General features: G+C 44.7%; 1 protein-coding gene across 3 annotated transcripts in view; it reads left to right on the plus strand.

Annotated features, from left to right (window-relative positions):
• Positions 1–26,197, plus strand: part of LOC137504853 (albumin-like) — a 177,522-nt gene that overhangs the window by 107,683 nt on the left and 43,642 nt on the right. For all 3 annotated transcript variants that reach the window (XM_068233447.1, XM_068233462.1, XM_068233455.1), the window contains exons 9-13: positions 6,534–6,666; positions 6,744–6,841; positions 9,565–9,703; positions 22,112–22,335; positions 25,433–25,565. In XM_068233447.1, the coding sequence (XP_068089548.1) occupies positions 6,534–6,666; positions 6,744–6,841; positions 9,565–9,703; positions 22,112–22,335; positions 25,433–25,565 (727 nt within the window). The remainder of the gene's footprint in view (positions 1–6,533; positions 6,667–6,743; positions 6,842–9,564; positions 9,704–22,111; positions 22,336–25,432; positions 25,566–26,197) is intronic.

Here is a 26,197-nt window from a genome sequence, read left to right on the forward strand (position 1 = left end):
TCACCGAGCCTACAGCAAGCGCTCGTATCAGACAAGACAGACAAACAAGAAACAGGAACTAGGCAGACAGGATCCACCGCTCTTCCGCCAGAGCAAGTGTGATCCAAGCAGGAACACAGATCCGAAAGATCCACAGCCGCTAACGCTAGCGGCTAGTGCGATCTAAACTCAGGAACAAGAAAACAGATCAGAAGGATCCACAGCGCTAGCGCTAGAAGCTACTGCGATCCAGGAAGACAGAACAGAAGGATCCACAGCACTAGCGCAAGGTGAGTGCGATCCAGGAAGACAGAACAGATGAGATAGCTGGTAGCAACCGCTGCTCCAGCTACACTCCAAGAACAAAGATCAGAAGGATCCACAGCCGCTACCGCTAGAGGCTTGTGCGATCCAAACACGACAGATAGATGAGTTAGCCGGTAGCAACCGCTGCTCCAGCTTACACTTCAAGAACAAAGATCAGAAAGATTTCCTGTCGACCACCGCTGGGACAGGACAATCGCAACAGACAAACAAAACAGATATGCAAGATAACTTTAACAAGAAGTAGCATGGCTGACACTCTAGGAGTGTTTAATACAAACCCTGAAGGAATGACCAGCAAAGGATTGTGGGTGATCCCAACCTTTATACTGCCAGCAGCTAGATGATTTGCATAACCAATGTATGCAAATCCCTCAGCAGCAGAGCAGGTCTGGAACTTGCAAGACAAAGCCAGCTCTCTTATCCAGAGACCTGCATCCCTCAGACACAAGGAATGGTCAAACAGCTGTCTGCCTGTGCAGCCAGCTGAGCGGATCCTTACAAAAAGTACCAAAAAGTTTGTGAACAAGTACTGTTACATTTATTTTGAGTATTTTTTTGCTTGCTAGCGGCTTAAAAGGCATTTTATGACAAGCACCTAGGAGAAAACTCAGGAGAAAAAGTGAATTGCATATGGGCCCAAATCTCTCTGGTGGCTGTCCTAGCTAAACACAGCGCACACAGTTAAAATTAGGCAGCACTAGCATTTGACATGTGTCCCATAAATGTTAAAGCAGAATAGTTAAAACCAGGGTCCTTTAAATGCGTACGTTAAAAAGGGGCACTGGGAAAAAAGGGCGCGGGGTTTTAAACGATAAACATGGATAACGTTTAAAAATATAATGTACAATATTTCGTTTAAATATTCGTTTTTATAAAGTTATAAATCATTAAATAATGTTCATGAAATCGGCAATTGTGAAAACGTTAATCTTCCGTTTAAAAAGTGAAATGTGTAATAACCTTTAAAAAAAATTTAGTAAGTAACCCTCCCTATACCTACCCCTAACCCCTAGACCCCCGTATTGGTGCCTAAACCTAAGACCCCCCTGGTGGTGCCTAAACCTAAGACCCCCCCTGGTGGTGCTTAAACCTAAGACCCCCCTGGTGGTGCCTAAACCTAAGACCCCCTGATGGTGCCTAAACCTAAGACCCCCCTGGTGGTGCCTAAACCTAAGACCCCCCTGGTGGTGCCTAAACCTAAGACTCCCCTGATGGTGCCTAAACCTAAGACCCCCCTTGATGGTGCCTAAACCTAAGACCCCCCTGGTGGTGCCTAAACCTAAGACCCTCCTGGTGGTGCCTAAACCTAAGACCCCCCTGGTGGTGCCTAAACCTAAGACCCTCCTTAGTGATCACTGTATTGTGTGTAGAATAATGTTTTAGAAACAGTAAGGGATAAAATATATTACAATTTACGTTACGTACTGATCGCTTTATTTTGTGAATAATAATGTTTTACAAACAGTAAGGGATAACATTTAAAATAATGTTTTATTGAAATAGGAAATGTAAATCATCACAAGCAGTTATAAAACATTAAAAATCTTCGGGCGCCCTTGGAAAACGTTATTATTCTCGGGCGCCCTTTTTTCCCGTTCGGCGCCAAGTAAACGATATTTATTATGGGAGTGAATGGCGGCGCCCGATTTGTCCACTAGCCTCCTGCGCCCTTTTTTACTGTTACCCCTTTAAATTCCATTGTTATCTTTAAAGGGAAGGTCCAAGCAAAATAAAAAAATGAGTTTCACTTACCTGGGGCTTCTACCAGCCCCATGCAGCCATCCTGTGCCCTCATAGTCACTCACCGCTGCTCCAGTCCCCCGCTGGCAGCTTTCTGACCTCGGAGGTCGGCGGGACGCATTGCGTACATTTTTACGCATTCCCGCTAGTGCAGGAACATTAACACATACATTTTTACGCATTACTGGCTCAATACGTAAAAATGTACGCATTGAACCAGTAACGCGTAAAAATGTATGTGTTAATGTTCCTCACTAGCGGGAATGCGTAAAAATGTACGCAATGCGTCCCGCCGACCTCTGAGGTCGGAAAGCTGCCAGCGGGGGACTGGAGCAGCAGTGAGTGACTACAAGGGCACAGGATTGCTGCATGAGGCTGGTAGAAGCCCCAGGTAAGTGAAACTCATTTTTTTATATTGCTTGAACCTTTCCTTTAATCATTCTATTAAGAAAATTATGCCTGCCACTCCTTTGTGGCACAAATGTTGTCTGTAATCTGCCCTAATAAGGCCTAATGGAAGAGTAGCTTTTGCTGACATTTTCTCCCACTAATTTGTATTAATATTGGCACCGTTTGGTTGGTGATGGCACCAGGCTAAGTTGAAAGTTTTCAAAATTGTGATTATTCTGCTTAGCAATGCTAAGTTAGCATGTGGTGCAAAGGTGATCACTGGGTGGGAAGCAATTGAACCTTTCCTGTGCAGCTGATCTGCCATGATATGCAAGGATCTGTGGACTTTCATAGCACATCATACTGAAATCATTGGAAATGGTACACACAATTTCTTTATTTATCATTGTACATCTCACTGTATCCCAGACCACTCACATCATTTATTTTTATTTGCTATAGTCATGCAGTGCAATGGGAAGCAGGAAAATTGGGTGCATATGAGAAGTGGACAAATCAGGCGCCGCCGTTGACTCCAATATTAAATATTGGCTATTGAGCGCAAAACTGGACAAATTGAGCGCCCGTTTAACTACGCGCCTATTGTTGTTTATCATTTTACAATGCTATAATGGAAAATATTGTTATCAAATTTGTTTTCACAATTATCATTATTTTTTTTTTATCATTTTAACTTTTCAATATTTTGATATTGTACTTTTTTTTATCAATTTTACATTTGTTCCTAGAATCTTAATTACGTTAATTATCGTTTTGTCGTGTACTTTTACTTTTTTTTTTTTAATAATTTTTACATTCTTTTTGAGATTTTTAATTTTAGGGGTCCTTTTTAGAAATATAATTACGTTAATTATTGTTTTGACATGTAATTTAACTTTTTTTAAATAATTTTAACATTATTTTTGAGAGTTTTAATTTTGGGGTCTTAGGGTTAGGCACCACCAGGTAAATTTTAGGGTTAGGCACCACCAGGGGGGTCTTAGGGTTAGGCACCACCAGGGGGGTCTTAGGGTTAGGCACCACCAGGGGGGTCTTAGGGTTAGCCACCAACAGGGGGGTTGTTAGGGTTAGGCACCACCAGGGTAGTCTTAAGGTTAGGCACCAGGGGTGAGTTAGGGTTAGAGATCCGTAGAGAGAGGGTTCTGTGTGAAAGTAGGGTCAGGTTTAGTAGTAATAAAACAAACTTTATTTGTAAACTAATATTTTTGAACTTATTACAGGGAGTGCAGAATTATTAGGCAAATGAGTATTTTGACCACATCATCCTCTTTATGCATGTTGTCTTACTCCAAGCTGTATAGGCTTGAAAGCCTACTACCAATTAAGCATTAGGTGATGTGCATCTCTGTAATGAGAAGGGGTGTGGTCTAATGACATCAACACCCTATATCAGGTGTGCATAATTATTAGGCGACTTCCTTTCCTTTGGCAAAATGGGTCAAAAGAAGGACTTGACAGGCTCAGAAAAGTCAAAAATAGTGAGATATCTTGCAAAGGGATGCAGCACTCTTAAAATTGCAAAGCTTCTGAAGCGTGATCATCGAACAATCAAGCGTTTCATTCAAAATAGTCAACAGGGTCGTAAGAAGCGTGTGGAAAAGCCAAGGCGCAAAATAACTGCCCATGAACTGAGAAAAGTCAAGCGTGCAGCTGCCAAGATGCCACTTGCCTCCAGTTTGGCCATATTTCAGAGCTGCAACATCACTGGAGTGCCCAAAAGCACAAGGTGTGCAATACTCAAAGACATGGCCAAGGTAAGAAAGGCTGAAAGACGACCACCACTGAACAAGACACACAAGCTGAAACGTCAATACTGAGCTAAGAAATATCTCAAGACTGATTTTTCTAAGGTTTTATGGACTGATGAAATGAGAGTGAGTCTTGATGGGCCAGATGGATGGGCCCGTGGCTGGATTGGTAAAGGGTAGAGAGCTCCAATCCGACTCAGACCCCAGCAAGGTGGAGGTGGAGTACTGGTTTGGGCTGGTATCATCAAAGATGAGCTTGTGGGGCCTTTTCGGGTTGAGGATGGAGTCAAGCTCAACTCCCAGTCCTACTGCCAGATTCTGGAAGACACCTTCTTCAAGCAGTGGTACAGGAAGAAGTCTGCATCCTTCAAGAAAAACATGATTTTCATGCAGGACAATGCTCCATCACACGCGTCCAAGTACTCCACAGCGTGGCTGGCAAGAAAGGGTATAAAAGAAGAAAAACCAATGACATGGCCTCCTTGTTCACCTGATCTGAACCCCATTGAAAACCTGTGGTCCATCATAAAATGTGAGATTTACAAGGAGGGAAAACAGTACACCTCTCTGAACAGTGTCTGGGAGGCTGTGGTTGCTGCTGCACGCAATGTTGATGGTGTACAGATAAAAACACTGACAGAATCCATGGATGGCAGGCTTTTGAGTGTCCTTGCAAAGAAAGGTGGCTATATTGGTCACTGATTTGTTTTTGTTTTGTTTTTGAATGTCAGAAATGTATATTTGTGAATGTTGAGATGTTATATTGGTTTCACTGGTAAAAATAAATAATTGAAACGGGTATATATTTGTTTTTTGTTAAGTTGCCTAATAATTATGCACAGTAATAGTCACCTGCACACACAGATATCCCCCTAAAATAGCTAAAACTAAAAACAAACTAAAAACTACTTTCAAAAATATTCAGCTTTGATATTAATTACTTTTTTGGGTTCATTGAGAACATGGTTGTTGTTCAATAATAAAATTATTCCTCAAAAATACAACTTGCCTAAATAATTCTGCACTCCCTGTATTGTAAAATAAGAAATTTGTCTGTAACCCTTTTTTCATAGTGCCTCTATTTTATGCACGCGTGGATTGTACTATGTACAACACTGTATTTTACATAGTATGTAAATATGAGGAGTCTGTAAAAGTAATGCAAAAGAAGGCTAAAAAAACTTGTTTAACTGCCCACTTCAGAGGAAAAAATTCTTCCCCAACCTAGAAAGTAAATAAGGGGTCCAGGCAGCCTCTCTGTGGAGATGAGTATCTGCTTTTCCTCTAGCAAACCTCTCATTTAGCCCATACTGACACTTCAAATATTTATATATGCATGCATTTTGTTATGTTAAAGTGTTCTAAACAGTTTCAGTATCACTGTTACATATTTGATTACAGAGTTGTAAATATTTAAAGTAACACTTGAAGTACCCCTGACCTAGTCCCAAATACTTTAAAAATTGTTTTATTATTGGTGCTGTGACTTTGTCACAGCACAAAGCATGATCCTCCCCCTCCAGCGCCCCCTGTGGCCCCGTTCTGGCGCCAACTATGAGCGGGGAGGCAGTTCTTCCTCCCCTCTGCATGTCCTTAACTCCGCCCCCCCCCACTCACAGCTTTAGGTACGTATATGTTTCACTGCACACAGCGCACAGGGTAGCTGCGCTGTGTTAATTGAGGTTGGAAGGATATCTGACTACAATTATCACAAGCCCGCACACAGTGTAGCTACCCTGTGCACTGTGTGCATTGAATCATTAAGCGGAACTAAAGCGGCTGGTGGAGGGAGTCGGAATGATGGACGTGCAGAGGGGAGGAAGAACTGCCACTTCCTCCCCGCTCATATTTGAAGTTCTGCTCAGTCGAATATTACGACTGAGCAGAACGGGGGCCACAGGGGCCCTGAAGGGGGAAGGATTGTGCTGTGACTTAGTCACAGCACAATAGTAAAACACCATTCAAAGTTTAAGGGGAGGGGGGTACTTTAATGTTTCTTGTAATATAAACTGTAGGGTGAAGCAGTAGTGTATACCCAGCTATTTTGGCTGGATTCACATTGTGTGTGTTGCATAACACGTGCATTATAATGTGTATGAACTGCAATGGACACTGGGCGCATTATAACATACAAGATAATTAAAAGCCTGCATGCAGACAGTTAGACTAACGCAATCCATTACCACACAGAAATTTGAACAGGTCCATAGAATTGTATGGGCAGTAAGTGCAGTGGGAAAGCAACCCTAGCTGACTGATCCTCAGTAGATAAGCCTACATTACTCTTTCTCTCAGAGATACAATTCAAGTATACCTTTGTTTCTGTAGATTTATCCATGAGTTTGCAAGACAACATCAATCATCTTCTGTTCAGTCTGTGCTGCGAGTTGCTAAAGGATATGAAGCGCTGCTCACAAAGTGCTGTGGTCATGATAACGCTGCTGAGTGTATCAAGGAAGGGGTAAGTTTACACATTTATTAATGAAACAATCCATCCAATTAGTTCTCTTGTACTGATTCCTTTTATTGTTCCTTAAGCCAAAACTGTTTGAAGCTGCACTCAAGAAAAATAAAGAATTAAGTGACCAGAACTGCGGAGCCCTCGCCCAACTCAAGGAATATGGATATAGCATTGTGTAAGTTAAAATCTTTAGAATGAGTATATGGGCAATTTAAAATATAATTTCACCCCCACACCCCTTTTCCACACAATAGTGCACATTTTATAAAATTAATAAAGCCGAAATAAAACACTGTTTTTTTTTTGCAAAATAGTGATCAGATGGCGTGTTTCAGTCTTAAAGAGAATCTGAAGCCAAAATAAAAATGGCTTTTTAGCTTATATCCCTATGAGGCATGTATGCCCCAGCTAAAACGCCCCTATTGCGCTGCATAACGAGGGGTCTTTACCCCCTAAATCCCCCCGCAAAATCCACGACTTTCTTGGTCGTAGATTTTGCTGCCCCTGTGCGCTCCGTGTGAGGCAGGGCTATGAGCCGCAGCCCTGCCTCACACGTGTCTGTCAGCGCGTATTATTGCCTCTTCCCCACCCCTCTCAGTGAAGGAAGACTGAGAGGGGCGGGGGAGAGGCGGAGATCCGCCTGCTGACAGACGCATGTGAGGCAGGGCTGCAGCTCATAGCCCGGCCTCACACGGAAGCGCTCCCCGGGCAGCACAGGGGGGATTTGAGGGGAAAAGACCCCTTGTTATGCAGCTGGGGCATGCATGCCTCATAGGGATATAAGCTAAAAAGCCATTTTTTTTTTGGCTTCAGATTCTCTTTAAAGTGAAACTGAAGCGGAAAAATAATATGTATAGAATGAATTGTATGTGTAGTAAGGATAATTAATAGAACATTAGTAGCAAAGAAAATACTCTCATATTTTTATTTTTAGTTATATATGCATTGTTTTCATAACATTGCATCATTCTCTAATATTTGCATTTTAAAAATTACACTCTGTATTATAACTATGAAACAGAGCAGAGCTAATAACCCTTTGAACTTTCCTGCAGTAAAATATTAACTGAAGTTGCCTTTCAATGTTTAATGTATAAGCGCTTGAGAAAATAGCACTGCTCTCTGACTAACTTAGTCCTTATTTTTTACATTGCAAGATGCAAGCCTCCCTCTGTAGCTCTCCTGTCCCCGGCCCATCCTCGCTCCCAGCGCTCAGCTATATGTCATGTGGGCGGGCCCCCACGACCACCCACATGACTGATTGAGGTACAAGTCAGCCGTGCCCCCTCAGCAAAGACAAGCAGCGCTGAGTGTGGGGAGACGTGACTTGTACGTGACTTAATCAATAATGATTGACGTAAAGCTGAGCGCTGGGAGTACAGGCCGGGGACAGGACAGAGAACTTGTGCAGCTGCACTAGCGGCTAAGAAAACCCAGCAGACGCAGGATTTTCAAAGCGCCGGTTTTAATCGCAAACTGATAGGGCTACCGTAGGCAGGGTCTGGGCCTGCACTACAGTGTGGATTATAATAACAAAGCACCAGACAGTGACAAGGGAGGCACTAATAGTCTGCAAGGAGGACTGCAATGCCCATGAGGTAATTAACTTTTTTTTGTCTGTTTGCCTAGTAAGTCCTTTAAGAACCAAAGCTTTTTTTTATTTTAAACTTCCTGATCGCTGTGATTGGCTCACAGTGATCGGGGGTTAGAAGCCAATGAAATTGGCTCCTTACAGATGTATAGAGCTCAGCTGTCTTTAGATGGCAGGGAAGCCCAAACGCATCTTGTGCTCAGGATGGGCGGTGTTAAAACTACACTGCATCAGGCATACTACTACGGCTGTTCCCGAACTGGTTAAAGAGGAACTGTAGTTAAAATAAGTCCGTGTTTGCCCTGTGTAAAATCTTTCCTTACCCTGATTCGATTTACATTCTGAAATGTATCACAGGTGGCAACATATTTAGTCCTGTCATGTGCATTGCTGCAAAATGTTTTTATACTCAGTGTTCTGAAGCCAGTACAAATAATACCTGGTCTCCCAGAATGCTTGGTGCGGGAAGAGGGAGGATTCCTCATAGCATCACTGGGACGGTGGAGTTTCATAACAATATACAGCAATATATAGATATACAATGTGTTTCTGATGGTAAAAACACAATGATTAATGTAAAAGTGGATACTCTGAATAATTTACATTCTACTTTTTGTCACTATGGTGCCTCTTTAATTTATCCTATGTTTCCAAAATCTTAAAAACAAGTCAAGGAAACAAAACCAAGTATTAACAAATAACTAGCATGATGCAAAGAAATGTGGTTGTACAAGAACACATATAAAATACGCAATCATGCGCACCAAAATGGTGATATTAAAATGTTACCTGTAGTGTCAATAAGCCTGAAATGTTGGTCTAAACAGGAATCCCATGTAGTATTTTTAGACACTGTGTCTTGGATAATCCTAGAATCGGGTGATATTGCAGTCCTGGCCATCCGTTGGCTGTTTATCCTCATATTTATGTAGCCCATAGTATATCAGAGTATATTAGAGTTTCTTCTTGCTTTACACATATTCCTGCTTCAGGTATGCCCAACCATGTCATTGTTTTGGATAACGTATTTAATGTATATGTTTTCTGTGTAATTCTAATTTTAACACTAGTTACACTTGGCAGACTGGCAGCATTGCACTTTTTGAAATCTGAATTTTGCCATCACAGAGTTTATAGAGCCCTAATTGGTACTCAGGGTACTTTTGCAATATTAACATTGAGGTGTATGTGATTTTGCACGTATTATTTGTTCCTGTATTTTATGTTTGTAGTTACTTGTATGCTTGAAATTCTGTTTGTTTTCCCCCCTTTTTTAATGTCATGTTTTTCTATTTTGCTTTTGTTAGGTTGCTTGATCGATATGTTAAAAGAATGCCTGAGGTATCTGATAATACACTGATTTATATGACAGACTCAATGACCAAAATTGGAACCAAGTGTTGTGCCCTACCTGAGGACAAGAGGCAACCCTGTGCTGAAGACAAAGTAGGCTATCTTATTTCTACATATGTGAATGGGAAATAATATTACTTGACATGGCAAATAGAAGACTTGTGAGCACATTAGTAATGTGCCGCATGAATCCATTTCTTATCCAAACATTAGGACATCATACTTTGATCTGTACCAATGATTATGGCCTGCTCTGATGTCTTCCCTAAAATTCCTTCATGATCTGCAATAAAACATCCAAGCTTAATGTCACAGGAGGCCCTAGTGGTCAGACCGCAAATGGCCTTCCAAACGGTGCCAGCGCACGGATCGTGCGAACTCTGGTCGCAGTCAATGCGCAGGGGGGGCGTTGGGAATTTGCCGCAGACAAACCAGAAGGGAGCCTGTGAGGTACGGTAATTACAACTTACACACGATTCCAGGGTATAACTGCCACCACCACTGATATGGGCCAGTGGACCCGACTGCCTGACTGATCCTGCGAATAAAAACGGTTAAAACACGCTGTATTCTGTCTAGCCAACAACGAACAACAGCAGCGTCTCTTCAGAGACCTGGGATCGGTTCTGTGTGTGCTGAATAATAGGGTAGCTAGAACAACAACTGACGATAGCGGCGGTTTATTGAAAGCAATATAAATAATTAATATATACAGACAATTATTAAAATCAACAATTATTAAAACAGTAATAGCCAGTATGAAAAATAAAAGAAGGGAGAAAAAATACTTAGTTCCTGGAAAGATGTCCTTTAGTGGGAAAATGTAACGATCGGTGTAACACAGAGAGGGTCTGATTACCGGTGAACTGCAGTATCACCGAGAATACAGAATATACCCGATTATTGGTGATCTGCAGTATCACCGATAATCAGATATATCTACTAACTTCTGGACACCTGATAGAACAAGTGAGTGTTTAGATGCAACAGTATACTTTGAGTACTTCTCCAGAAGTATGTTCCTTCCTCTGGCCTAGACTCTCCAGGGGGGAGGAGCTAGGCTGAGGGGAGATAGGACAGAGCGAGAGTGACACCCGTAGGAGAGGGTGTCACTAACAGGTCTGTGAACTGCCTCTAACAGTAAGGCCAGTTCTCGGGGTCGGCAAGCCAGGTCGTTAACACACAGACAGATAAGGTACAGATTCAGGAGGCAGATACGGAATCCAATAAACAGACAGGGTTTGGCAACGGAGTATCAGAATAGCACAGTACAGAATCAGGAGGCCAATACAGAGTCCAGGAACGAGCAGAGATTGGCAACAGGGTAACAGAAATAGCGAGGTACAGAATCAGAGTTCAGAGGAATGGTCAGACAGGCAGAAGGTCATAACAAATAATACAGTTCAATATTCCTAATGCTAAGGTGTGAGTTCCTTGATCGTCAACACCTTTGGAAACTATGCTAGAACACAGATACAGACAAGGTCTGAGTGCTACCACGTAGTGATCGCAACGGCAGACAACCAGAGAATGACCAGCACCCAGTATATACAGCAAAGCGCTGGACCAATGGCAGGTGGTGAAAATGTCAGCTGACCCGCCTGGTCAGCTGACCCTTTTCTGGCTGTCATATAAGCTCTGCCTCTCAGCGCACGCGCGTCCTTCTGAACCTGTGTGGACTAGCAGTCCCAGCCACACCAGACATGTCTTGCAATGTGACCACTGATTCCTGCGCGGGGACCGCTGCCCCGCTCTCTAAGTGAGCGGTGGTTTCCCCGCGTCCAGCCGCAATGCCATCTGCTTTGCCATGCGTACAAGCCGCCGCATCCAACGCGGACTCCACCGCTCTGCCCATGCGGCCCGCGGCGGTTTCTTCGCGTTGTGCCGCCATGTTAGACGCGGAAACAGCCGCCTCACTCTGAGCCCTTGCGGCGGCTTTTCCGCGTTTCCTCACAGTACCCCCCCCCTGAGGAGTGGACTCCGGACAGCTCCTACCAGGCTTCTCAGGATGCAACGCGTGGAACTCCCTTGTTAATTTGTCAGCATGCATACGACATTCAGGTACCCAAGATCTCTCCTCAACACCATACCCTTTCCAATGAACCAGATATTGTACTGAGTTCTGAACTATGCGAGAGTCTAAAATCTTCTCTACTTCGTACTCAGGTTGGTCATCTATCATCACAGGAGGAGGAGGAGTGGGACCTACATGAACTGCTGGCTTAAGCAGGGACACGTGAAAGGATCTTACGCCACGCATACTGGCAGGGAGGTCAATGGCATAAGTGACATCGTTGATCTTTCTGGTTACTGGGAATGGACCCACATACCTGGGCCCCAACTTAGCTGAGGGCTGTTTCAAGGTCAAGCAACTTGTGGACACCCAGACTAAATCTCCTGGCAAAAACCTCCACTCTAAGGAACGTCTCTTGTCAGCTTGACCTTTTTGACTATGAAACGCCTTCTCCAAATTATTTTTCACAATCCACCATATATCTTTAAATGACCTTTGCCAGGCCTCCAGAGCTGGAAACGGAGTGGAGGCAACTGGCAATGGGGAGAATTTAGGCAACTTCCCGGTCACTACCTGGAATGGACAAAATCCAGAAGAGGAACTTTTCAAATTATTGTGCGCAAATTCTGCGAAGGGTAAAAACTTGACCCAATCATTTTGCGCTTCTGCAACGTAACACCTCAAAAACTGTTCAAATGATTAGTTGACTCTTTCTGTCTGGCCATTGGTCTGTGGGTGGTAGCCCAACGAAAATGACAGTTCCATGCCCATTTGGTGACAGAATGCCCTCCAAAATCTGGAAACAAATTGGACTCCCCTATCTGACACGATGTTTTCCGGAATGCCATGCAATCGGAAAACGTGGATGATGAACAAATCGGCTAATTCCTGGGCCGAGGGGAGTCCTTTCAAGGGCACAAAATGGGCCATTTTACTAAAGCGGTCGACTACCACCCAAATGACCGACATGCCCTCAGACCTGGGAAGCTCACCCACAAAATCCATGGATAAGTGAGTCCATGGTTCACTCGGGGTGGGCAAGGACTGCAATTTTCCCACAGGTGCCAGTCGGGAGGGCTTACTCCTCGCACACACCGCACACTCCCTAACAAACTCTTTACAATCGGCTGCCAGAGACGGCCACCAAGCGCATCTGGCTACAAGGTCCTGTGTTCTGGAGGCCCCAGGGTGTCCCGCATTCCTGTGTGAATGGAACATCTGCAAAATCTGAAGGTGAAATGGCAGTGGAATAAACATAACCCCTTTGGCCTTCCCCTCCGGGATGTCCTGCTGAAAAAGGACCTAAAGTCTCTGTCCAATCTTCCCAAGTCTCAGTTGTAGCTAATACCACTCTCTGTGGGACAATGGTCTCTGGGAGGGAGGGCTGTGCTGTCTCTGGCTCAAAGCATCTAGACAGGGCATCTGCCTTAATGTTTTTGCTCCCTGGGGTGTACGTAATTATAAATCTGAATCTCGAGAAAAATAATGACCATCGAGCCTGTCGGGGGCTTAATCTCTTGGCTCCCTCGATATATTCTAAATTTTTGTAGTCAGTGTAAACTGTAATCATATGTTCTGCTCCTTCCAACCAATGACGCCATTCTTCAAAGGCCAATTTGATGGCCAGGAGCTCTCTGTTGCCTATATCGTAGTTTCTCTCTGCCGGAGAGAACCTACGAGAAAAATAGGCACATGGGTGCAATCTACCCTGTAACCCTGACCGCTGGGACAGCACAGCCCCTACCCCGACCTCTGAGGCGTCCACCTCAACAATAAAGGGATAGGAGGTGTCAACGTGTCTCAGGATGGGTGCAGAGCAAAACAAATCTTTCAGAGTGGAGAATGCATGCAGAGCCTCTGGGGACCAGTGGGTAGTATCTGCCCCTTTCTTAGTGAGACTGGTGAGGGGTGCAATGACAGTGGAGTACCCCTTTATGAACCTTTTATAGTAATTGGCAAAGCCTAAAAATCTCTGAAGAGATTTTAACCCCACTGGTTGAGGCCATTCCAACACAGCAGAGACCTTGGCAGGATCCATAGACAGGCCCGAGGTGGAAATTATGTACCCTAAAAGGTGACAGAAGTTACCTCGAAGATGCATTTCTCCAATTTAGCGTAAAGCATGTTTTGTCTTAGTTTATCCAATACAAACTTGACATGTGTCCTGTGCTCAGAGAGGTTGTTGGAAAAAATAAGTATATCATCTAGGTAAACCAATACGAACCTGCCCAATACCTCCCTGAATACTTCATTAATCAGTTCCTGAAAGACGGCCGGGGCGTTACACAGCCCGAAGGGCATCACCAAGTACTCGTAATGCCCGTCGGGCGTGTTAAAGGCCGTCTTCCATTCATCGCCCTTTCTGATCCGCACCAGGTTGTATGCACCCCGTAAATCCAATTTTGAAAAGATCTTAGCTTCTGTTATCTGTGTAAACAAGTCATCTATCAAGGGCAACGGGTAGCGATTCTTTACTGTGATTTTATTCAGGCCCCGGTAATCAATAACAAAAAAGAAACCTGCGCCAGCATGTGACCGGGAAGGGCGAATTAACCCCTTGGCTAAATTTTCACGAATGTATTCCTGCATGGCTACTTTCTCTGGACCAGACAAATTGTAAAGATGGCCCCTAGGGGTATACAACCTGATTGGAGATCAATGGGACAATCAAAGGGGCGATGTGGAGGTAACTTGTCTGCAGCCTTGGGACAGAACACATCAGAATACTCGGAATATTGTACTGGTACCCCCTCCAACTGGATCCTGGTCTCGCCCAGTGTCACTCTCCCTAAACACTGCTGAAAACAGTGGGTTGACCAGCTAGTTAGCTGACCGGTAGCCTAATTAATCTGTGGAGAGTGTAAGTGCAGCCATGGCATGCCAAGGATGACTGTGGAGGTGGTCATGTGTAACACAAAAAACTGTAGTCTCTCTTTATGTAACATCCCTATAGTGACTTCCACCTCTGGTGTCTGGGACAGCGGATGATTACTTTGCAGGGGGGAATCATCTACTGCCATAACCTGACTGGGTGGTTTTACTGGGGTGAACGGAATACCCAATTTCTTTGCAAATTCAAAATCCATAAAATTAGCTGCAGAGCCTGAATCAACAAAAGCCTCAGTAACCTCGGTTTTATCTTCCCATGTGACTGTACAGGGAAGAAGTAATCGTTTATCTTCTAGGGGTAAAAGCTGCGTGCCTAGGGTGCTACCCCCTACAACTCCGAGGCGATAGCGTTTCCCGGCTTGTTGGGACAATTACGTACTCTATGACCCCCCTCTGCGCAGTAAAGACACAGCCGCTCAGGCATCCTGGGTCTTCGCTCCACTTGGGATAGCTTCGACCGACCAATTTGCATTGGTTCGGGTGGAGGCGAGACAGGAGGAGGTGGAGTTACTGGAGGTGCAGCGTAGGACACCATTCTGACATGACTACTACCCCGGGTCTGTTTTTGATAGCGCAGTCTGCGATCGACTCGAATGGCCGATGAAATGGCCTCATCAAGTGTCTTAGGTTCAGGCAGACTTAACATGAGATCTGAAACCTCATCCGACAACCCTGATAAGAAGCAATCTAATAGGGCATAGGTGTCCCACCTGGCTGAAATTGACCATCTCCTAAATTCGGCTGCGTAATCTTCGACCGGACCCTTGCCTTGACGCAAGAGCTTGAGCTTCCGCTCAGAGGTTGCGGCAAGGTCTGGGTGTCGTAAATTACTGCCATGGCTTTAAAAATATTCATCCACTGAAGAGAGGGCCAAATCCCCGGTGGGCAAACTGTACACCCACGTCTGAGAATCGCCTGATAACAAAGTCTTAATGAATGTGACCCTTTGGGCCACAGTTCCTGAAGATCGGGGTTTCAACTCAAAGTAAGATAACACTCTACTTCTAAAATTTAGGAAGTCTGATCTGTGACCAGAAAATTTCTCAGGTACAGGCAATCGCATATCAGAGCTAGGAGGGGATCGCACCTCATCCACTGCTGTCTGGAGGGTTTGTAAAGAACCAGACAAGGCTTCAATCATAGTCTTGTGACTACCCAGCACTTGATTGATGTTGTCCACTGAAGTGGCAAGTGCGCCCAGACAATCAGTGTGTGCGTCCATTGGTATTTTTGGTCTGCCGCTCTGTAACGATCGGTGTAACACAGAGAGGGTCTGATTACCGGTGAACTTCAGTATCACCGAGAATACAGAATATACCCGATTATTGGTGATCTGCAGTATCACCGATAATCAGATATATCTACTAACCTCTGGACACCTGATAGAACAAGTGAGTGTTTAGATGCAACAGTATACTTTGAGTACTTCTCCAGAAGTATGTTCCTTCCTCTGGCCTAGACTCTCCAGGGGGGAGGAGCTTGGCTGAGGGGAGGAAGGACAGAGCGAGAGTGACACCCGTGGGAGAGGGTGTCACTAACAGGTCTGTGAACTGCCTCTAACAGTAAGGTCAGTTCTCGGGGTCGGCAAGCCAGGTCGTTAACACACAGACAGATAAGGTACAGATTCAGGAGGCAGATACGGAATCCAATAAACAGACAGGGTTTGGCAACGGAGTATCAGAATAGCACAGTACAGAATCAGGAGGTCAATACAGAGTCCAGGAACGAGCAGAGATTGGCAACAGGGTAACAGAAATAGCGAGGTACAGAATCAGAGTTCAGAGGAATGGTCAGACAGGCAGAAGGTCATAACAAATAATACAGTTCAATATTCCTAATGCTAAGGTGTGAGTTCCTTGATCGTCAACACCTTTGGAAACTATGCTAGAACACAGATACAGACAAGGTCTGAGTGCTACCACGTAGTGATCGCAACGGCAGACAACCAGAGAATGACCAGCACCCAGTATATACAGCAAAGCGCTCTCCAGCGCCTCCCCTAAGTGCTAGACCAATGGCAGGTGGTGAAAATGTCAGCTGACCCGCCTGGTCAGCTGACCCTTTTCTGGCTGTCATATAAGCTCTGCCTCTCAGCGCGCGCGCGTCCTTCTGAACCTGTGTGGACTAGCAGTCCCAGCCGCAATGCCATCTGCTTTGCCATGCGTACAAACCGCCGCATCCAACGCGGACTCCACCGCTCTGCCCATGCGGCCCGCGGCGGTTTTCCGCGTTTCCTCACAGAAAACTTGTAGAGTTCCTTTTGTTCAGTTCAGCAAAGTTTAAAATCCGCTAGCCATGTGTCCTTTGTTTCAGCTTAGACAAGATGGCCGCCAACCATGTGTCCTCTGGCTGGCAATGTGCTCTCAGGAAGGTGGAATTTGGAGGACTGAAGCCCGCCTGCTGGCCCTGTGCTTTTGATGAAGCTGGTTTGGGGGTGTGGCAATGCCGGCCCCCTCTGAGTTACCAACAAATGACAGTTCATTCCCTCTGAGAGATTTTAGGGGTAAACTTATGAAATGCTGTAACTCCTAAACCACACACGTTATATTTAGGGGAGTAAGAGATTCATACTTGTCGGAAAATACAGATTAATATGACATCAGACATGGCTAAGCCAGCGCTCCTGAGAAGATTCATATCTCAATAACCGGACGGGCTATCCCAATGAATTTCATATCAGCACGATGGCCAGATTTTACCGAACCAGACGATATGAATTTTATAGCTGTGCGACATACGGTTTTCGTATACCGACAGGAAATCATACCACCCATGCTTTCCTTATGCTGGGAATACACGTTAAGTTTTTACTTTAGATAGATGGGTTCGATAGATAAATTCCAACCTGTCGGATCTGGTCGATTCTACTTTCGTTTCGATTCTCCTCATTCAAGTGAATGTAATTGATAAGAAAAGATAAGGAATCGAGAGGGGAATCGAGCAGTGAATCGAGAGTAGAATCTATCGAAAGCGAAAACGACGGCAAAAACGAACGCAAAAACGCATCGTGTATTTCCGGCATTATGGCTGGCTAAGTGGCTCCGGGGCCTCCGGCCAGTCTGTGAAAGAAGCAGGTTTTGAATAGCCCCCTGCTGGGATTAGCTTCCTGAGCACAAGGGTTTATTCCTGCTCATTAGCATATCAAAAGAGCCACCCTGCAGTTAAGCAGGGGCTCCTACACAATCAATCCCGATTCTAGTGATCTGAAGCGCAATCGATGCAGAGAATCGAGTGCGATCGCTGTTTCTTCACGGGTGGTTCCAGGACGCGTCTGCGGCCCCGCAACCGTCCGTGACACTTAATAAGATGAGTAGTGACTGTTACTTTAATCTAACTTTGGATGTTCTGTTGAAGGTGATTAAGTAATTCTCAGATCCACAGTCACACAGTACTTATGATCTGAGTAACCTATGCATCGTTACCACCTACGGTAAACATATTTTGTTTACAAAGATTATTCTAGTTAAAATCAGATAAGGTATCAGTACAAGTGCATATGGTTAGTTATATCTTATCTACTGCCATTAGCCACTTTAAAGGGAACCTGAAAAGAGAGGTTGACATATTTATTTCCATTTAAAGAATGCAAATTGCCTGGCTGCTCTGCTGATCCTCTGCCCCCAACACTTTTAGCTGTAGACCCTGGAAAAGCTTGCAGATCAGCTGTTTTTGACTAGATTAGCCACATGCTGGTTTCAGGTGTGTATTCAGACACTTATTATGCCACAGATCAGCAAAACTGGTATTTTATAATAAGAAATCAATACGGCAGCCTCCATATGCCTCTCACTACAGGTTCCTTTAACCACTTGCCGACCGCACACTCGTACCGTGCGGCGGCAAAGTGGTAGCTGGAGGACCAGCGATGCACATCTGCGTTGCCAGGTGCCTCCCTGATTAATCCTGTTAGATCACGGAGTGGGTCTCCGTGAATAGCCTGCGAGCTGCTGATCGCGGCTCGCAGACTAAATGTAAACGCAGGAGACGTTTGTCTCCTTTGTTTACATTGAACGGCGCTGCTGCTACAGCAGCGCCGTAAGGCAGATCAACGATCCCCGGGCCAGCCAATCAGCGGCCGGGGATCGCCGCCATGTGACAGAGGACAGCCTGTCACAGGCTGCACAGGATGGATAGCGTCCTGTGCAGCCCCGATCACCAGGGGTGAGAGGGAGGAGAGGGAGGGGGGGGATTTGGCCACGGAGGGGGGATTTGAGGTGCCCCCCCCGCAACACCCAGGCAGGCAGGAGCGATCAGACCCCCCCTGCACATCATCCCCATATGGGGGAAAAAAGGGGGTGATCTGATCGCTCTGCCTGCAACCTAATCTGTGCTGGGGGCTGCAGAGCCCACCCAGCACAGATCATAAAAAACCACGCTGGTCCTTAAGGCCCCGTTCACACTTGCGTTTTGGCATGCAAACGGACCGGATCCGGATCGTATCAGGACCTGATCCGGATTGGAACCGTACAGTTCCGATCCGGATCTGATCCGTTTGCATCAGGACTGCTTCAGGCTGCCATCCGGATCTGTGGGGGGAAAAAAAAATAACAAAATACCTTAAAATTTGTTGGGGTCTGCAGAAGGTGCACCTGGTGCACCTGTAGAATCAGGTCCTCCGCTGTAGGCCTCACCTCCACCTCCGACATACTGCCAAAACAGCTCCAGCACGTGTGTCACTGCTGCTCCACTCCAGATATGCTGGGCCCATGTGTCCCCATCCGAAATGGCCGCTATAAATACGCATAGGAAGTGGGGTAGAACGTCCGGTGTTTGTCTCCAGTGTGTTCTGTGCTTCCGTTTCCCATTGCTTTCATATTTCCGGATGGTGCAGTTAGGCTCCGGCCCGGGTGCGTGGGCTGGATGATCCGGACCGAAAAATAGCGCATGTTGGAAAAGCGTCCGGAGTCCAGCTCCGGTCCGGCTCCGTACTGTACGGAACGGACGCGTGTGAACGTCCGCATAGCCTTTGCATTGCTATGCGGAACGTACGTTCCGTTTGTACAGTATACGGTTCGGATCCGGCCCGGCGAATCCGGACAGGGAACGCTAATGTGAACCAGGCCTAAGGGGGGTAAACCCCTGGACCTTAAGTGGTTAAAGGTTATATCTTGTATTGAACTGATGTGGAGAACATTACATGCTTCCAACTATCTTGTACCGTATTGTGTAATCTGCTAATTGAAAGGATAATTCACCTTTAAAGGCTCATACACACGTCGGATTTTTCCAAACGACCCGTCGTTTGGACGTCCAAACGACCCGTTGTTTGGACTTCGAATCGGGCGTGTGTACAGTCGGTCATTCAGCTGATAACGCTGGTTTTGACGAATACGCCAAGACTGAACACACGCCCGATTTGACGTCCAAACGACGGGTCGACGGGTCATTTGGAATAATCTGACATGTGTATGTACCTTAAAGGTGGCAATTATCGATGCAATTTGATCGTAACTAATCGGAAGGCAATCATTGATTGTTCACATTTGTGGAACAATTCTTTCTTCAAATTCGATCATAAAATCCAACTTTCAGATTGATTTTATCCTATTTAGGAATCGACCAAAGAATTGTTCCTTATCGCTTGCCTTCATAAATGGTGAATTTTCTATACAATCACTATCGTGAAAATTGCATCGAAAGATCAATTGTACTGTTAACCACTTGCCGACCGCACGCTTATACCGTGCGTCGGCAAAGTGGCAGCTGCAGGACCAGCGACGCAGTACTGCGTCGCCAGCTGCAGGCTGATTAATCAGGAAGCAGCAGCTCGCGCGAGCGGCTGCTTCCTGTCAAATCACGGCGGGGGGCTCCGTGAATAGCCTGCGGGCCGCCGAAATAATCCGCTTTGTTTACATTTGTACGGCAGATCGGCGATCCCCGGCCAATCAGCGGCCGGGGATCGCCGCCATGTGACAGGGGACGTCCTGTCAATGGCTGCACAGGACGGATAGCGTCCTGTGCAGCCCCGATCTCCGGGGGGGGGGGGGAGCAGGTAGGAGAGGGAGGGGGGAATTTCGCCGCGGAGGGGGGCTTGGAGGTGCCCCCCCCGCCAGCCACACGCAGGCAGAAGAGATCAGACCCCCCCTGCACATCATCCCCATAGGGGGGAAAAAAGGGGGGCAATCTGATCTCTCTGCCTGCACCCTGATCTGTGCTGGGGGCTGTAGAGCCCACCCAGCACAGATCACTAAAAACAGCGCTGGTCCTTAAGGGGGGGGGGGGTAAAGGGTGGGTCATCAAGTGGTTAATGGGCACCTTAACTTCTTAACGACTGCTCCAAGCCAATTGGCGTAGACATGGTGGCAGCCCCAATACCGCCTAACGCCAATTGGCATGCAGTCCCGGGGGCGTGTTTTGCAGGAGATTGCATGCGCCAATGCGCACGCATCTCCACTTTAATGACGGAGCTCCATTCCATCATCAGTCTCCCATCAGCGATCGCCGGTAGGAGACTGTTAGACAGTGAAACCTCCATCTATTTACTGTGTACAGTGCTGCAATCTACAGCAGCGCTGTACTGGGGTCAGCCATGTGACACGGCTGTCCCCCTGGGCGGCAGGGAAGTGATCCGCTGTCATAGGCTGCAGCCTATGACAGCCGAGTGTACTGATTGGCTGGCGGGGGGAGGTAGGGAGGGTAGGGTAAAAAAAATAAAATAAAATAGGTACATTTCTTATAAAATAAATATTTATAAAAAAAAAAAAAAACATCCTGGGAGTGACAGAAAGATCTGTTGGTAGGCAGAAAAGGGGGGGGGAGGGGTAATCACTTGTGTGCTGAGTTGTGCGCCCCTGCAGCGAGCCCTTAAAGCTGCAGTGGCCTTAATTGTAAAAAAATAACCTCGTCACTAGAGGGGTTTAAGACTGTGGTCTTTAAGTGGTTAAAAGTTTTCTGTTATTTATAGTCAGATTGCAAACAGTCACATACATTGTAGGGATACTTGCAGGGGTCACACTTGTCTTTCAGTTTCTACCCTTTTTAGAAAACTGAAAGACAAATGTGACCTCTACCTTACAACAGCTAATGTAATTTATAGAGAAAACTGACAAATTGCGCAAGATGTCATTTTTTTTCTGCGTGCGAAATCTAAGTGTGACCTAGCTCATTGATTAACATGAGTTCTCAGTTGAAAACAGTTTTTCTGTGCAGAAAACGCGCACGAAAGCTGACAAGTGTGACCCCTGCCTGACTGACACACAGCAAATCATACAAAATTATTCAGGATCAGGATATCCATTTTTACCTTAGTTTCAGTGGCATAAGAGCTTTTTACATCTATGCACCTTGCCAGCAATAAAGATGCCAGCACCTGTAATAAATTTAGGAATGTAAATTGGGTGGGGTAAGATTTGACACTGGGCAAACACTGGCTATATCATATTTTAAAATAATATTAAAAAAAAATAAGCTATTTTTAAAAATTAAGTCATTTACAGCAAAGTGTACCCTTAAAAGAAAATGAACATGAAAACTCAGGTGATTGAACCAGTGAAAGAAGCATATTTTCATGAATGGTTAGCAGGGACCATTAGATATTCCAGTTTGTCTGCCTTTATAATCTTTCTAAAGTTTCTTGTGTTTTATATTGACTCCCACAGCTAGATATCCTCCTGGGGAAGATGTGTAAAAAGGAAAAGGATCACTTCATAAATAATGGTGTCCGACACTGTTGCCAAGACTCATATCCTAATAGAAGACCTTGCTTCACTGAGCTTGGTTCAAGCGCTACATACAAGCCTCCACCATTTACCAAGGACTCATTCCATGTTGGTCCAGAAATCTGTGATGGTACTCAAGAGCAGCAAGAGAACATGAAAAAGAAGTATGTTTCAAGAACTATATATAATATACATATATATTAGTATATTTGTAGTGTACATAGAACAAGTATATTATCAAGTATACATATATCTCTCGACCACTGGCTACTTGTAAGAAGTTATTCTAGAATTTATTTTATATTGATATTCCTCGTTACTCTAGTTTACTCATATGCTAGCCATAAATAAAGCAATGACTGCTGCAGTGTTTCATAACCACATTTACTGCAGTAGCTCATTAGCGATCCCTATGCTACTACTGCTGTGCTTGTCAGTGTGCCAGAAGATCTGCAGTAAAAGACAGTGGGGGACATTAATCATTATTATTTTACAAAAATGTTGGTAGGTTTTTAAAAATCCGTGCAGAATTGTCTCAGACATAGGAAGGTTTCTGAGACATTGCAGTGTGTGAGGGAAATTGCTGTTGCTGAGGTAACCAATACACCTGCTATTAAGAACTTCTTAATCTGTGGCAGTTTAGGAATGGATTTGCACTTTTCTTAACTGTAGTGCAGTTCTAGAAATTCACACTTAAAGAACAAGCGACACCCATGCTAACCTAGAAATAAAAAACACATATATAAGTAGATAAATACTACTTCTACTTTCATAACAGATGTATCTCTTGCTCATTGTGTATTCATTAGCTGCCCTCCTCCCAGAGTCTTTAGACACTCCCACTGAGGTGTATACTAGGAACTACACTGTCTTATCCTCCAATCGCTGAGTCACCTCAGCCTTGCTTGTAAACAAAAGTGAGCAGAGGTTTTTCAGATAAGAAAGCTAGGCAGGGAAATAAATGGAAGAGGAGGAATATATTATAGATAAAAAGAACTCCCAGCATTCAACTCTTTGGCACTGTTTGGCACTAGGGCCAGTGCTCATAAAGTACAGTATGTGATAACTCCAAACCATAACAGCAGAAACAGTTTTGCAAGTTTTGCATGCAGGATTAGCATCTTTATCACTTAATACTCTCAGACCATTTGCTGTTGAAATTTGATTTTTATGGTGACAATACCGCTGTAACTGCCACTATTAAGTAAGATTTTAGAATCTCCTTATTATCATACAAAACAGTTCCCCCTCTGGTTAGAACTGTTTAAGAAGAAAAAAAATGTTGGTAATGCTTTGATAAATCTGGCCCACTAAGGTTTAAAAATAATTGGGGCAGTCACAACAGCAGGAATCAGAGTGGGATTGAGGGAAAATAATCAATGAGAATGTCACAAATACATGTCTTTACTTAAAGTGGGATGAAACTCACAACTTAACTTTTTGCTCTAAAACATAAGCAGCTAAGTGAACTGAAAAGTTTGAGTATTAATCCTACCAGTAACTTGGAAACCAGTCATTTGTTTTTAGCTATTAGATTTATGCTGTGTTTAATGCTTTTTAGACCATAGATGAAATTTGAGTTTTATCCCACTTTAGGGCCTTCAAGGCTGCTAGATTTCATGCAGGGTCGATCTCACTTCCAGTTTACCTCAAGAAAGCTATAAGTGTTTAATAGGGTTCAACTGGTATTGTTTGGAAGAGAATTCCAGAATGTAGATGCATTATGAGACAAATTACAAGTAGCTAAGAGAAGCAGGTTGAAAATAAAGGATAAACACATGAGGCTTGATTCACAAAGCGGTACTAACAGTTAGCACCCTGGTAAAAAGCCCCTTATCACGCCTAAACTCAGTTTAGGCGTGATAAGTTTAGGCATGATAAGTTTAGGCATGATACGTTTAGGCGTGATACGTTTAGGCGTGATAAGTTTAAGCACCAACTGGGTTAGCACCGCAGTGCACAGCTGATCAAAAGTTTTGCGCTAGCAAAGTCTGGTGCACTTCGCATAGAGTTTAACGGTGCTGCTTTGCGCGCGGGACTTTGCGTGCGATCTAAACTTATCTAAACTTATCACACCTACACTTATCACGCCTAAACTTATCACGCCTAAACTGGCTTTTCACCAGCGTGGTGCAATGGTTATCATGCCTAAAGTCTTTTAGGCGTGCTAACTGGGTTAGCACCGCTTTGTGAATCGAGCCCATGGTATGATCTGAAAGTATGCTTCTAAGAAGCATGACGAAGAGTCACATTGTTAATGTTTTGTAAAAAATAGCTTTACACTGCAGTTGTCAGCTGCAGCTGTGTGTTCCATGAAGTTTCATTTCAAAGTATCTTATAAGATGGCCAAAACAGCATATAATTATCTGTTACAACTTACAAAACATCAGGATCTCAGCCCTATATTATTACCATCTTTAGTAGGTAAAGGGGAGTTGGATTAATTAGTAGATATAAGTTACAACACCTTGTCCATTGCTGAAAGCATGATGTTGATTCAGGCATATGGTTGGACACCAGTGGTGCTCATCCAATATTCGGGTATCCGAACTACCCAGATAATCCGAACTTTTTCCACTATCCGAACCTTGAATTGGATTCCGGATATCTTTGTAAATCCAGATAGCACTATCCGAGCAAACTCGGATTTCCATGTGAAATTCCGAAATCCGGTCGGATAGTTAGCTGAAGCAAAAATCCCTTCAATGGGAGGAGGGAGAGAGAGGGGGAGAGAGAGAGAGGGAGGGAGAGAGAGTTTTGGAAGCAATTAAAGCCATTTACAGGCCACTTCCGGTTTTCTATCTGGGTATCCGAATCCGACCAGATTTCCAGGATATTTGGTTCGGATATCCAATTCTACTCAGATACCAAAAAGTTCGGATTCGGATATCCGATTCGGATCTGGATATCTGGGTATCCGGATCCGAATTCAATTCGGATTTTGAAAAGGGGTATCCGAGCAGCACTGGCTATTACAGCTAACAAGTAAAAAAATATTTTATGCACTAATTCCAATGATTAAACATCCTCAAAAAGTTAACAATATGCTAATTTCAATGTTTAACTGACTTCTTCAGAAAGCTCACAGGTCACAGAAATAGATGAAAAGATAAAGTAAAGTTGCATTATTGGAGAGGTGCTAAATAATTCTGTTCTTTTAGCATGCATTTTTAAAACCTTTTAATAAAAGGGTTTTCTTTACATTTTATGTTTCCTTTCTTAATATATTACAGTAGAATAACCTGGTATTTTTCACTACAGATTGCTGATTGCTCTTTTGAAACATGATCTAGAGCTTAAGAAAGAGCAACTGGACTCAATTATTACATCCTTCAAGCAAATGTTAGGGAAATGCTGTACAGAAGCTGATCACAAGGCTTGCTTTGATGCTGAGGTAACTCATGTGACTGATGCGTGATGTATAAAGGCAAGTACAGGTAGTCCCCGGGTTACGAACGCCCGACTTACGTACGACCAGTCGATACGAACGCCCGCCGACCCGCCGCGATGGACTACCTGTACTGCTGCCATTTTTAATGCAAAGTGCAGCGGAAGGTAAATAGAGGACATCTTACCTATTCCATGGCTGTAGAAGGTCTCAGCATGCTGCCCGGAAGCTGCGCGGCCCGTCCTCTCGCTCCGTCCGCTGTCCCTCCGGCGGCTTCACATGCATCACATAATGACGCAATCAGGAAAAGCCCCCTAGTGGCAGAGCCTGCTAATGCGTCATTATGCGACGCATGTGAAGCCGCCGGAGGGGCAGTGGACGAAGAGAGAGGACGGGCAGCGGAGCTTCCAGGCAGCACGATGGGACCTTCTACTGCCATGGAATAGGTAAGATGTCCTCTATTTACCTTCCGCTGCGCTTACTCTGCATTAAAAATGGCAGCAGTACAGGTAGTCCCGACTTAAGGACGGATTCAGGTTAAGAACGAGCCGATAGTCCCTATCTTGTTCGTTAACCGAGGACTACCTGTACTGCCCAATACTCTGCTTATCCATGAATGCACATGTTCATATCACCAC

This window comes from Hyperolius riggenbachi, chromosome 1 (assembly GCF_040937935.1).
Source record: "Hyperolius riggenbachi isolate aHypRig1 chromosome 1, aHypRig1.pri, whole genome shotgun sequence".
NCBI classification, from domain to species: Eukaryota; Metazoa; Chordata; class Amphibia; order Anura; family Hyperoliidae; genus Hyperolius; species Hyperolius riggenbachi.